At 31.8% G+C, this 15,085-nt stretch overlaps 1 protein-coding gene across 3 annotated transcripts in view; it reads left to right on the forward strand.

The window, feature by feature from the left end:
• The window catches only part of LOC100867351 (growth factor receptor-bound protein 14), a 53,500-nt gene that overhangs the window by 36,226 nt on the left and 2,189 nt on the right, over nucleotides 1-15,085 (forward strand). For all 3 annotated transcript variants that reach the window (XM_086907826.1, XM_086907828.1, XM_086907827.1), the window contains 3 exons: nucleotides 7,701-7,928; nucleotides 10,536-10,637; nucleotides 14,668-14,936. In XM_086907826.1, coding sequence (XP_086763952.1) covers nucleotides 7,701-7,928; nucleotides 10,536-10,637; nucleotides 14,668-14,936 — 599 coding nt within the window. The remainder of the gene's footprint in view (nucleotides 1-7,700; nucleotides 7,929-10,535; nucleotides 10,638-14,667; nucleotides 14,937-15,085) is intronic.

The raw sequence follows: 15,085 nt of genomic DNA on the forward strand, positions 1-15,085 counted from the left end.
TTTATCTATAACAAGTTGTCAAAAGTTGAAAGAATAATATATTATATAAAGAAAACTTATAAATAAAATAAAATAAAAAAGAAATATGAATTCTTATAAATATTTATTACATATATAATATTTATTCGTATTCTTCAATACGAATAATTTACATTTATTATACGATATTTCTGATAAAGAAATATTTAAATATAATTCAATTTTTCAAATTGAAAACAGAATATTTATAAATAAGAAATAAAATTACTATAAATTTATAATATTGATATCAATTGATTCCTTGATCTATGTAAAAAATTTAACCACAATATTATAAAGACAAAACTTAATTTGAACCAGTTGTTGTGAATAATATATAAATTAATCGATACAAATATTTTTAACCGAAAAAAAGAGCGGATTGTGATGTATAAAAAAAAATAATGATAATGATAATAAATAATACGGAACAAAATGTAAACAAGGAAAAAAGAGTGAACAAAAAGATCAAGACAAAAAAAGACCGTCCTGTTTAAAAGAGATACTCTAGTAAATTTAATTAAAACAAAAAGAAAAGAGAATTAAAAACTTATAAAGTGATATTCCACCGATAAAAAAATTGCTCTATAGACGTGTAATCAATCCATTATGATCACATAACGTTCCTTAATAAAACAAATTTATCGCTACACAACTTATTAAGAGTGGAAGAGATAGATATGGAGATTTTTACGATCGAATAATTGGAAATACGGAATATTTATCAACATGCCAAATTTCGTTGGAATTGAAGAACAATTCTTGATCCAGTCCTTTCAAGCAAACCCAGTTAAGCGCACACGGCCGGTTTTCTAATTCACTGTTTCTCGCGCCACGCTCTTCTTCTCCTTTCGTCCGTGTCGGCCCTCTCTCCTTCTCTCTCGCGCGCACGGCACTTCCTACACCGTTTCTCCGTTCAGGGTGTTGGGCAAACACAATACGTTTTCGCAATGCACGCGCGATATTACGATGCCCGTTGCATCCACGTCATTGTTCGCGTTCGCGATGCGTAACGTGGCATGAGTGGTCCGTGGTTTCGTTTCCACGTTCGTTTCGCGTTCTGACACGCGATCGCCACTTGCTTCTTCGACACGAACTTTACCCTTTTATCTAAACGATCCGATCTTTATCGTAGAATCGATATTTAGGGAATATTGGCGATTATTTTTTTTTATCGTTGAAGGAATACAAATTGAATTATTTTGAGTAAGGTTAAACATTTCTTATTTGAAACATAAAAAGAGATAAATTTATTTGATTTGTTTGCAAATATATTGTTTTAAAATATTGTTTGAGAAATAAATAATATAATGTTTAACGAAATAGTAATAATAAATAAACGAGATTTTTGTACATAAAAAGTACATTTAAATTACATTTAAAATCAAAAAGTGTATATCAAATAAAAGTTAAGAAATGGAAAATGGAATAAATATAGTTCTAATTAATCGAATTATAATTAGAGGTATCCGTTTCAAAGAAACATTTTTTTAGATTCTTTTTAAATGAAATCATATAAAAAATAATTAAAATAATTTATCTTTCAAATTATTCAAATATGATAACAATATGATTATTCATATATTTGAGAGAAAGTAAGAAATAAAAATAAAATTAAAATTATTTTTAAATTTATTTAGTTATTATTTAATTACTTATAATAATTACATGAAATATATATTTCCAATAATTTTAAATAATATGTCAAATGTTATTTTATAAATGCCTTAAGTTCTAGAGATACAAATTATATTCTATCAGACTTTGATTTGTATTATATCATACTTACTTGCATTTTTTCTTTACATAACACGATGTCACAATTTCTGCTTAAGATTATTTCCAAATTTGAAATAAAGGAATCAAGAAATAACTTCATTATTTGAAATTTATATTTATATTTCAAATGAAAGTATTATTTGTATTTTCTAATACAAATCAATTTTAATTTTAAAAGTTGAACACTCTGAAATAAAGTATTTTAAATTACTTTTCAAAAAATTATTTTAATTATTACAAACTTTGAGATTAGTTAGTAATGCTTTAAAATAAAAAATACTTTGATTAGTAATGACAATTTTAATAAATTTCTGCTAAAATTAAAATTAAATATACAAATATAATTTTGTTAATTAATTATAATATATATATTATAATTAATCAGGTAATAAATTACTACAACTAACATAAAAAACAAATAATGAAGATTAAAAATTAATAGCATTAGTTTTAAGTAGAAATATTAATAAGAATAGTAGGACCAAAAGTTATTTTTCAGTTCATAGTTTTCTATCTATAATAAAGAAATACTATTTCTATTTAATTAATAATTTTTGTATATATTATAAATAAATTTAATATTTATAAATTTTTAATATTAGTTTTTATTTTACTTATATATTTTACATACTTTTATATTTTGATTTTACTTGTTTTCCGCAAATAACATCTTTTAAATTAATAAATAAATTAATAAATATAATAAATGAAATAATTTCTGTAATAATGATAGGATTGTCTAACTTTGAAGCTAATTTTATATTTTTAATTTTTATATTTGAAAAATTACATTATTTTAAAAATGTAATTATCAGAGATGTCTAATTTTTGCAGTTGACAATATGGAACATTGCCAAAATTGCAATTTCACGAAAAGTCAATTTCTGCCAAAAAGCAGAACTCTGAGAATTCTTTTTCTTGCATCAAACCCTTTCAATTATCGATATAAATTAATAAAGAAAATTATAAAATTCATTTAATCGCTTCATTTAACAAAGATTAAATAATTAAGAAATTGAAGCGAAGCTAAAAACGAAATATAAAATATACATTGTCACCTTTTGGCACGTAGCCGAAAGGTGTGGATTTTCCAACGACGTAACACCATCATTTTTAGTGTCGAAATACTACCCTTTAATAATATTTTCCCTATCTTCTTCACTCCTGTCCTCATTTTCTTATTTACTGCTTCCATTTATATATATCTTGTTTAAATCACTTGATAATTAAGAAATTAACTACCACACGAAATGAAAAAATGAAAAAAATATGAACTAGAACGATGCACTTACTTACATATATACGACTGTTATTTCGTCTACTATCGATCGATTCATGCTGTCAAAGTAACGCGACGCGTTCGATTAAAAGGAAGCCGAGATAACAACACTCGACAAGAGTTCCGCGATCGAAACGCAAGCATTTTAGTTTAGATACGCTTGCCTTTTCCGAGCCGACGCAACGCGACGACTCGTATTCGATTTACCGAATTATCGATCCATCTTTGTCGAGTAACAATCGAAATCTTTCATAAACGGAACGGAAATTCAGTTAGGTTTGAACGCTAGGTATAATTTAGAACAACTGATACTCTGCTTTCTTTTTCTTTTTACCGCTTGGTAGTTTACATGGCTTCGTAAAGCCGTGTAACCGGGTTCTTAGAAATTGTTTCCTCTTCCTCGAGAACTTATACTATCGATACTATCTATCCCATCTCTTAAATCTTTTCCACTCGTGATAAAATAAATTCGCTACTTTGAAACTCGATTGATAATCGAATAATCGTGAAATTAGAACCGATTGAGCGAAGCTTTCTCGTGCGCGAATCACTGTAAATGTGTATATAGAGGCGAGCAATGAAACAGTGGAGTGTGGAGGGAGAAAGACGAGAGTGAGAGAGAGAGAGAGGACACAAAAAGAGAAAGAGAGGGGGATAGAGAGAGAAGTACGAAAAAGGTTTACTTGTAGAGCATAGGATCGGGTCGAAGAACACGGGGGTGGGCAGCCAGCTGATTCGGGCGAGTTCGTGAACGACCGTAATCGAAGCGCGAGGAAACGAGAGGCGAGGTAGCGCAGCAGCGCACGTCCGATGCAGTCTGCCGCGACCACCGGGAAACCAGCTGACTGGTCGGTTCGGTCACGTTCGCTAGGTCGTTCGGCAGTCTTCGGATCTTTGTTCGTCTCTGTGCACGAGGCTACCGGCAAGCGACAAACCTTTCCGTCAGTCGCCGTTTCGACACTGTTGAAGAATTGTACGTACGCGCAAGTTTCTTACTTCTTCGACAAAAATCGACGTTATTACGTATACGTGATTCGAATTGCATGATTAATCATCTCATCGTTGAATCAATCAACCGATCCGACTGATTACTCGTTAAGTCAAAGGAACAAGTAAGAAGGAAAGGACGCGATTAGCGTCGTCGCGCTGTCTGCTTGTTACCGGTAGTTCGCTTCCATCTCTGTGCACCCCGCTATCGCTTATTCCTCCCCATCTTACACTCACTAGATGATACTCCCTTTTTTCTCGTTTATTCTCTGTCTCTATTTTTCTCTTTTTTTCTCCATTTCTTCGTATAAAAGCGGCCTCTATCTGTCCAACTCATTTTTTGCTTCTCGCTTTTTTTTTACAACTTCTCCTCGCTCGCGTCACTTTCACGTAGTTCAGAAAAGACGCGAAAAAAATCGAATCGTCGATTACGAGGATACGAATTTGAATTGTGGAATGAAAACAATCCATTATGTGTTTTTATTTTTGCTCATTCTCGGCCGGGACGACGCAATGTTGTATTTGAAGTGAGAAATGATCGTGTTTTAAGCAAAGGAAAGCAAGGAAAGAGACAAAATAGGAAGATAAAAGAAGAAAGGGAAAGGAAGGAAAGAAGAGAAAAGTATATAGATTGCAAGTGTAGAGCGCTATGAAATCCGATCTGTACGATAGGTCGGTATTTCCGAGCGGAAAGAACATGGTGGTATCGCGAAACGGATAGCTATTTCTCACGATATAAACATATTGACAATCTATCGTTAAGATCTTTGATTTCAATTGGTTAGATCGGAAATTAAGCTTTTTGAATTCATAGGACAATTCCATGTTAAAGTCGAATCGTTATGAATCGAAATTCGTTGGGTGGTAAGTGGAAATGCTACGTGACCGGTCGGTGGTGTACGAAACTAAATCTTCGAAAACTTTCGGTCGTGCAACCGGTTTCTCTTCGTATTGAAAAATATTCTTTTTTACACGGGTATTTTTTTTTTTTTGTTGAAATTTAAGATACGTATATGTATACGTGTATGCATTTACCGGTTATTTAGCGATAGTGCACGACCTTACTTCATCGGAATAATCGTCTATCGTTCGTGTCAATCCAGTAGCGGTCGGAATAAAAGACCGATATCGCACAAGACTGTCACGACGTGTTGATTCGAAATGACGCGATTTGATCGAGAATCCCGATCGAGAAAAATAAAAATTCGTTCATTAGCATCATTGGTTTATATAATTCAAAATGATGCGATTTGATCGAGAATTTCGAATTCTTAAAAATAAACATAGGAAAATAAGAATTCATTAGGTTAATTTAATTCGTACGATACGTCGAATTAGATAGGATCGAATAGTCGATCCGATAGATTTAAAGGATAATTGAATAATTGTCATGATTTCATCAGAAATCAAAAATTCCTCGAGCTTTCAGACATTTCATTTATCTCACTGAAAAGGAATAGTTTTATGTAATTAATGTGAAATTTGCGTGTAATAATTTTGCGCAAATCGATATAACAATGGATTAAATCGAAGAGAAAATCAATATTAAAATCATTGTCAGAGCCGGTGCCAGAATTCGACCGGAATATTGATCGGTTTACAATACGCGACACAAAAAGCTGATTCGCATGCAAAAGATTCGCAAGTAGTCGAGATGAAAGATTGGATGACCAATGATTATTGATACACGTACTTGATAAATTTACGATAGTGCCAGACAACGCGATGGTGATATACTATTCGGTCGTTACGATTTATTTTATAGACATGATTGCTTTACTTATTTTATCTTTCCATCTATGCGTCTGTCTATCTATTTTCTCTTTCTCTAGTTCGGCTTCTCCGTCGACGATCATCAATTTCGACATCGATATTGGCACCGGCGTCGGCATCGTATCTCCATCCTCGTCTCATCGTCGTCGTTGCTGCCGCTGCTACTGCTGTCGCTGCCATCGTTGATGGGATTTGGAAAGCCATTCTTCCAAATTCTTTTAGCCTATCGAAACATTAATTTTTCGAATTACGGTGAGTAGGGTGGTATTGCATCCACGATACCTAGTCGAAAATAAATTGTCTCCTTCATCTTTCCCTCACCGATAAAATTAGTCATAGTTTCTTTTGCAACCATTTGCTTTGCGATGGAACTAGATTGAACGTTTACTTTTGGATATTTCCTCTCGCTCCTCATATCTCCCTGATAAGTCGTTCTCGCGATATTGAAAATTTCTTCCATTATGCTACGTCGTCGAACCTTCTCGATTCGAATAAGTTTTAATCTTTTTATCAATTGATGTCATTTCCAGTGAAATGAATGCAAACAGGGAGGAGGACAAGTGATGATTTGAGATAAATTTTTATAAAAACTTTTGAAAACCTTGAAAAAAAATGGAAAATCATTTTCAATTTGAATGTCATCCCGGACAGCTCGTCGAACGAGCCGGCTTCTTAATCTCTTTCCAACGTTTGGTAGGTCTCATCCGCCCACTCACGGTTTCTTTCTTTCGTCCCGTGTTTCGCTACTTCGTACCTTGTTTCTCCTTTCACGGACTTCTACCGTTATACGTTCTCGTATTATTATCGTAATCATAATACGATGTGGCCCACTTGATTCATAGTCGTTTATTTCTTTATTATTCGTAGAACTCTCTCTTTTCTTTTTCCCCTGAGATTCGCTTATTCGTCGACACGCCGTTCACGCATCCAGTTATCGTTCGCAATCTGACTATTCAAATACTGTACAACATAAAATATACATATGTACGTTTCAATTGGATCTATCCATAGCTTTTAAGCGATAGAATAATTCATGGAGCAAAATCAAATAATTTCGAATATATCGCCTATATATATTTGATTTGAAAATAAAAAACAAAATTTATATAAACGCTAAAATTTTCTTAAAATTTTTAAAAAAATCATCTTTTAAACTAATCAATTTTTAATGCAAAAATATTAATAAATCATTATCGAAAAATGCTTCCATTTCCAGGTAGAAACCTATTTATAACTTTTTATTTTTACTTCATTTCATAATAAGAGTAATGATTAAGCTCAATTTGCATAAATCATCCTATTATATTTCGATGTTGTTTGACGAATCCCAATTATTTCTAATATTCTAACAATTCTGCGATCTACTACGAGAGTATAGAATACAAAAATTATTTGGCACGTAACGCGAATCTTCTCGCTTGTCATTCTTCCCTAATCAAGGATGCGTGCACTTCTGGTGTTACCCGTAAACCGGTTCCGCTTCAATTCCGATTACATCTTTGTTTCGATGCCTTTCAATTGCTATCGGTTTTCGCATTCACGAAACACTTTTAATTTCATCGTTTCGAAGATTTATGAATTCATCATCTCCGCTCCACTTATAACTACAAACAAACGCATTGTCAAATTGGCTAATCCTCTTCGTATCAGTTTTCGCTCTTTCTCTCGTATCCTATCCTTTTTCTTTCTTCTTTTCATAGTATCGCATGTACGGATCGGAAAAATGAATAGAGCAACGTTCGATAAATGAAAGCAGAGAGGCAAATTGATTCAAATAGAAAACGAGAAACTTAATTATCGATTTGTCCACGAGTCTGTCTCAGGCGACAGATGATTTAAATTGGATAATCGAAATAATTTTCAGAAAAGGAAGCAAGCGTTTCTGTTCGCCCACTTGTCGGATTACGCGGTGTATAAGATCACAAACGCCAGGAAGAGATACGGAGCACCCTTCCCGTGGGGCATCTGCCTGAGGCCGACCAGCACCGGCCAACTCAAAACCATCGAGTCTGGAGAAGCCGGACTCAAGGTCATCGCTTTCCACAGTGAAAAGTCTCGCGCCTGTTGGCTCACGGCCATGAGACTCGCCAAGGTAATCAAACATTCGATTCTTTCGCAACATTGTTTCTCTTTTCTTTTTTTTTTTTTTTTTTTTTTTTCTTCGTGAAAAAATTCTTATGAACTTTCTTCGTTCACGCGAATCGTAATATTTTCCTAGGAACGATAAGTGAAATCGTAGTCATTTCTTCTTATATTATATCGGTTATTTAGTTCGAAATTCTGTTGGCCGATGCTTGATCGATTTCACTTTCGATTATTGATAGTGTTATGTGTACAAATTTTGTTTCTTAGTTTTGTTTATAGATTAGAGATTTTTCGAAAATTTGGGGGATCTCAAAATTCTTGAAATTTAATAAAATTATTGTTTATTGTTTTTTTTTTTTTTAATCAAGAATTACAATTCTTCTTTAACTCTGCAATTTTTTTTGTTCGCATTTCGATAGTTTTAAATTGCAAACAGTTTTAAGGTTGGAGAATTTGAAATTTTTCGAATTTCGAACAGTTTTAAGTTTTCGATGTTGTGAATGATTTATTGCTAGTTTATACAGTTACGTTTATTTCCCTATTTATTACAGGATTGTCCATCAATAACTGCAGTTTGAAATAACTGTTAAACGATTGATGTCAAGGAAAAAAGTGTGAAAACATTTTTTTATCGTGTTTCATGTAGAATGTGATAATGAAAGGAAAATTTATTGGTCAAAATTTTTTTAAAGATTTTATTTTAGAATACAGAAATTTAATATTCTTTCTAACTTGGAAAATATCTTAAAATGATTGTATAATAATGAATAAAAATCGAACGAATAATTTTATAAATTTCATAAGAAATATACTGTATAAATTTTATAAATCATATAATACAATTTTTAAATCTTAGAAGAAATCTTATGAATTTTTTATAAATCAAGGCAAAATTAATATAAGCAAATATAAATTCAGTATTAATATAACGTAGTGTAACTTTTCAGAGAGATAAATTATAAAATTAAAGTGTTAAATGAATTTTAATGATATATATAAATCTTAAAATATATATATATATAAATTTATTTAGTCTTATTATCACTATGTAAATTTTATTCTATATAATCACAATAAATCCATAATAGCGTGTCAAGCATGAATTTCCAAATTTTATTTTTTTTTAAATCTTAACATCAAAATAAGTGATTGAAATATATTATTTATTTATTAAAAAAATTTCAAATGTTTATACTATGATATATCTGTCAACTTGTCAATTTTATCCCCTATGATTATATTGAAAATATAAGTCATTTCAAATTCATTAATCTTCTAATTATTGATATTTTTTCATTAAATAATAAATACATTTCTTTGATATACTTCCATATCTATTTCTAGACCTCGTAATATTTCTATACTTAATATTCAAAAAAAAGTATATATATATATTTTCTTATTTGCAACATTTTGTAAAATTATCATGAAAGGATCAAAGATCCTTTAAGAATTAATAATCTAAAATTATTTCACAATTATTTTAATCTTATCATTATCTTTGTCTCTTTAAATATCGGAAAATAAACCAAATTAAAATTGAAGTATATACTTTTTAAGGCAAAAATTTTTTCTTATGGTGAGAGCGAAAAACATTTATTAAACAAAGAGATATCAACGAATGACAATGGCTATTATAAAAGGTCGTTGTAATCTTCATGTTACTTGAGCTTTAATAACTTGAATCTTTATTTTATTTCAATTTTAATCATCTTAACTCTCTACAATGTCATCTTGCTTCGTCATGAAGTCATATATATTTATATTTTTTAAATTTTATTTAATTATCCGTTAAGACTTATGGCAAATAATTGTTATTATATTATTTTTTGCTTGAATAAAATTCGTTTTAATATATTATTATTATTATTATTATATATTTTCTAAATAAATAAATTAAATTATAAAGAGTTGAACTTTATTCATTTACATTTTAAATTTTCTCTTTCGCGTGATATTTTTACAAAATGACTTGCCATTTTTGAAACAGATAAATTTATATATTATTTCTTTAAATAAATGGTATCTAACATAATTATATGTTATTATATTTATGCAATCAAACTCGTAAAACAGATGTGATGAAGTAATGAATTAACTTGCAAGATTTCGAATTTTAATGTATTTATGTAAATGTAATTATATATATTTAATATGTAAATTCATCAGATGTATATATATTAGAAAATAATGTTTGGAACAATGAGTTTCAATTTGTGTAATTTTTGTAAAAAATTTTTTTTAAATTACAATATTTTTTTCACTTATGATATCGATTATTCAAATGATTTGAATTTAAATTATTCATTAGAGATCGATTACATCCGAATACAAGATAAGCCACGTACTTACTTTGCTTTCCTAATTTATCTTTTTCGTAACCATATTTAAGAATCGTTTATTTTTATGATATATTCATCCAATTCTTCTTGATCGATTATAGATATTATTTCTCGATCGAATATTCCTTCCAATAAATTTTGATAATTTTTCTATATCTTACATATTACATCTTCTTTTTGCTCTTAACAACAACATGAGAAAAGAAATTCTACATTTTACAAGTTGCAGTTTTCAATCACTCGCAATAATCCCATTTTGTTTAATTTCATAGTACGGCAAGCAACTGAGAGAAAATTACAGAGCCTTCAAGAACAAACAGTGCGAACAAACTGACAGCCCAAAGGACCGATACGTCAACTACAACGTGCCCAACGTAAGTTTTGACTTTTTTCCCTAACAATCTCTCTTTTAACCGTAGAAAAAGAAAAAAAAGATTACCCCAGGAAGAAGGATAAAAAAATTCTTTTCTTTCGCTCGTTTTTCTTCCTGAGTGCGCACGATAATATCACTTTCGATCGGTATCCTATCACGGCTGACCGCGGTGTTCGCGATTCCATCTTCAATCGGTGAAAAAAAGTGCAGCGAAGAAAGCGGGTGGGATAAAGAGGAGGAGGAGGAGGTGGTAAGGCGTGACGAGGCGGACCGGAGGCGAGACGCTCGAGAAAACGAAGGAGGGAGAAAGCAGAGAGAGAGAGAGAGAGAGAGAGAGAGAGAGGAGCTCGCGTCGAAGCAAGCAAAGTTTCAAAAATCGAGCAAAAAGCCCGAGGCGGTTGGTTGTTGCTACGCGGCGACTATCGATCATTTAGGAGGAGGCAGACGCCGCGACTCTTGGAGCGTCCGGGTGTTCGGCCACGAAATACTCTCGCGTTCCGCGCCGCGGGTTCCTCGCCGATTCGCCAGTTCGCGAGCTTCACTCGCCGATTGGCCGGGACTTGCACGCGGTACGCGATCGATACTAACGTTCGAGAACCGAAATATGTTTAGGATCTCGTTTATCCGAACAGGATAAACCGAATAATCGAGTGCCTATGTAGTTTCGATACCAGAGATCCGCTTCGTATCTTCATCAATTTGGATAATGGAAATTTTAACGTTTATATTCGTTCCTTGAACTGGTTTTTCTTATTCGATACAATTAGAATATAATTGGTTCATGATGCCACTAAAGAAAATTACACAATTTCATTGATCATTGATTTTGATAATTTTACGCTTTGGAAATATAAAATTATAATTATTATTTCGGTAAATTAATCGTAAAATATAAAGAATTCGTATAATTGAAAATACGTTGATCAAATAAACGAAATTTTACCGTATCGTTTCTCCTATCCGACGGCTTTCAGATTCGTGTATCGAGCGATTCGCATGGTGTTCGTCGATCGATCGAAAGAAAATGGTGCCGGCGGCACTATGCGATTAGCCAGCCGGAAACTCGAGAGTAAAAAAAAAAAAGGAACCGGAAGCTAGTTTCTTCTCTTGATCTTCGCGCTCTCGAGTCTCTCCCCACCACCGTGCTTTGCTCGCGCGCATCATCCCTCTCCATGAATTTCTCCCCTGTCGTTCGACTACCGACTCATCGAGTCACTCGTTTCCCAGCTAGTCGGTCTAACTCTCTCGCCGCGGGGTTTACTCGCAACGAGCGTCTCTCTCTTCAACAACGATCTCGCTCGCTTGCAATTCGATTCTTTCCACCACCGTTAGTTTTCTTCTCCACCACGAAGCCATGGTAGATACACGTAATTTATACGTACCTTATACAAGATAAATCGCGAAGAAACACGACGAAGCAATCACGCGAGTGTCGATGATGAAATCGGTCAACACGTTTCGTAATACGATGCTTTCTTCTTCCGAGACGCAATGCGGCACGGTTTCGAAAAAAAAAAAAAAAAAAAGAAAAAAATCATCCTTTTTCAATCCGTTTCCTCGGCGTGTCTCGTCTTGACTCGTTACGTTCGTAAATATCGTAACGACGAAAACACAAAGTTGACCTACATTCGTCGAGTCTCGTGTATTTCCGTTCGCAGAAAATATCGTAGCGGCATTGAACGCAGGTGCGGCGACGTTACATAAGGCCGCCCCTACCGCCCCTCCCGCGTCGACCAGTGGCGAATATTGACGAATATGGACGAGCATCCACGAATCGTTTCTCATTGTCGGAGAAACGATGTGCGAGTAATCACGCGGTAGAAGAACGATTACAGTGCAATGGGAACGAGTTCGAATCAGAGTTCGATTTCAATTGAAATCGTTGCACCATCCAACGATGCATCCATTCGATGCCTTGCCTAGCAACAGGCGTCTCAGGGGTTATCAACCCTTCTTCGTCTCGTGATTTTTTTTTCATTAACTTTTCAATCTTTTGAACAATGTATGTGCGAATACTTCTTTTGAAACATTCGCTCGACACGTTTCATCATCGATCTGTTCCCGCTTCCGCGTAAGTCTTACGGCTTTAAGTACCGGTGAGCTGTGTCGCGCACTTAAACGATCGTCTAGCTGTATAAAAAATATATCTCTTTCTTTCTTATATTATATAGTCTATTAAAAAGTGTATATAAATTTATTATTACGAGTGGAATTTAATTATCTTTTTATTAAGTTAAAATAAAACAATTTAAACAGTAAATTGTTTAATCGAACATTTTTAAATGCTTCAATTCTATATTATAGAAGAGTGAATGAAATAAAGTGAACTTGATCGTTTGAAATTTCACTTTGTTTCAAATTATTTATATTATATTAATTTTTAATTATATAAAAAATGTTTTAGATAAAAATGATTTTAAAAATAGATATATTTTCATATTATTAAATTTTTTGTATGTAATCAAATAATCTACAAATTAACTTTTAAATCAAATTCGTTTTCTTATATATGTGTAATCGTGTATTTTTTTTTTAATAAATTTTCGATATAAATAATTTAAAACTTTTTTTTTTTTTTGTAAGAAATAAAAAGCTACGTTAAAAATTATATAATTCTATTAAAAAAAAAAATAAATATAATTTTCATAAATTATTTATGCATCGATTTACAAAAAAAATTCATAATATTAGAATATCCTTTTCTGAAAATTATTCAATTTTTATCTAAGACATTTTTTTTAATATTATCAAAAACAAGCAAGATACGATCAAGTTATTCTGCCTACATAACACTTACTGTATATATAAAAATTTTGATAAATATGTATGTCGCTAAAAATAAGTTAACCATAATAATTTAAAAATTTTAAGATCGAAGATCATACTAATATACATTAATGAATGCACGAGTAATGTTAATTATAATATGTAAAAAAAAAAAAAAAAAAAAATTGTACATAATATGCGTGATCTTGAAGAAAACATTAAGATATGATATTTATAAGAAGAATTTTCTTTCGTGCGTGATTCATCTTTTAATATCAATTAAATTATATAATATAAATATTTTTTCTCCTAATAAAAAGAAGATATTTAAGTAAAATATTTTATATATTATTTTTACATATACAACATTTTTATTTATTCAAAATAATTTAATATAGTAAAATACAAAATTTAAACAACAATTTTTCAATCGATTAATTTTACGAAACAGGAATATAGAAATTTTTATGCATGCATATTATGAATAATTATTACAAGACGAGATAGAAAAAATTACGATATATACGTATATTTTCATACATATTTTATATAGAACGAAGTGTTAATAGCCAATACTTCGTAGGCGGACTATAGATAGACAGTACTTATGTAACATAACTTATGAAAAAAAGTATCAAAAACTAATTGATTCGAGACTAGAATTCGAATAATTGAAACTACAATGACGAAATTTTAATGAAATTCTAACCAAACTCACAAGAAGTTAGAAATAACAATAAATATATAAGTATAACTAATAAAAAATATTTTATTACAAAATTAGAATACATTAGTTCTTTGCAAAATTCACGAAGTATAAAATAATTCAATGTCACCACCATCAAAATTTATTACAAGAGTTAATCTTGTTATGAATCGTTAAATGAAAATTACGAAAAATCTGTACTTATAAAAAAAAAAAAAAAAAAAAATAAAACGTGTAAAATATTCGAATAAAAATAAAATAAAATAACATACAAATAAAACAAAAATTGAAATTTAAATATATTGAATGGTTAAAAAACGGTCGAAATTTTGACTTTTTTATTTTTCGCGGTCAGACATCTGTTTCATTATAAACCGTGCAACGGTAACGTTCCGCTCCGATAAATCGAAACTCCGTGACCAAGAGAGTCCACGTTCGAGTGAACGTTGCGAACGAAAGCATGTGGAAAAAGTGGGAGCACGTCTTCCATTTAACTTTCAACTTTTCTTCCTGCCCTCGAACAAATCTTTTCACGATGCAATGCGTTTTATATTCGCAGGAATCGGTGCGGTCACGCGTGGCCATGGATTTTACCGGAAGCGTGGGAAGGATCGTGGAAGATCCGAAAGAGGCGAAGAATATCGCCGAGAACGAAGGGATAAATTGGCGGCGAACGTGGAGGCCATTCTCGAGGCCACCTCAGGGTTGCGCTATGGTACGACTGCACGGATTGGACGATGGATTTCATGTTTTGCAACCATGGTTTCACAGAGGATTGAAAAGAGATATCGCCGCAGCGATAGTTCGAGACCACGGTTCTGTTGACGGGTAAGCTGTGTCGACAACGAATCCGAAAATTTAGTTAAATGATAAGTGATAATACTTTAAAATGCTCGAATAATATTTGTTACATAGTTTTCGCGTAATTTTGATTGTTACGATTAATTGGGTGTGGTTGGTTTCGATAATTCTCGAAT

Source organism: Apis florea, unplaced genomic scaffold (genome assembly GCF_048593485.1).
Source record: "Apis florea isolate Af1SG1 unplaced genomic scaffold, ASM4859348v1 contig_2899_pilon, whole genome shotgun sequence".
Classification (NCBI taxonomy): Eukaryota; Metazoa; Arthropoda; class Insecta; order Hymenoptera; family Apidae; genus Apis; species Apis florea.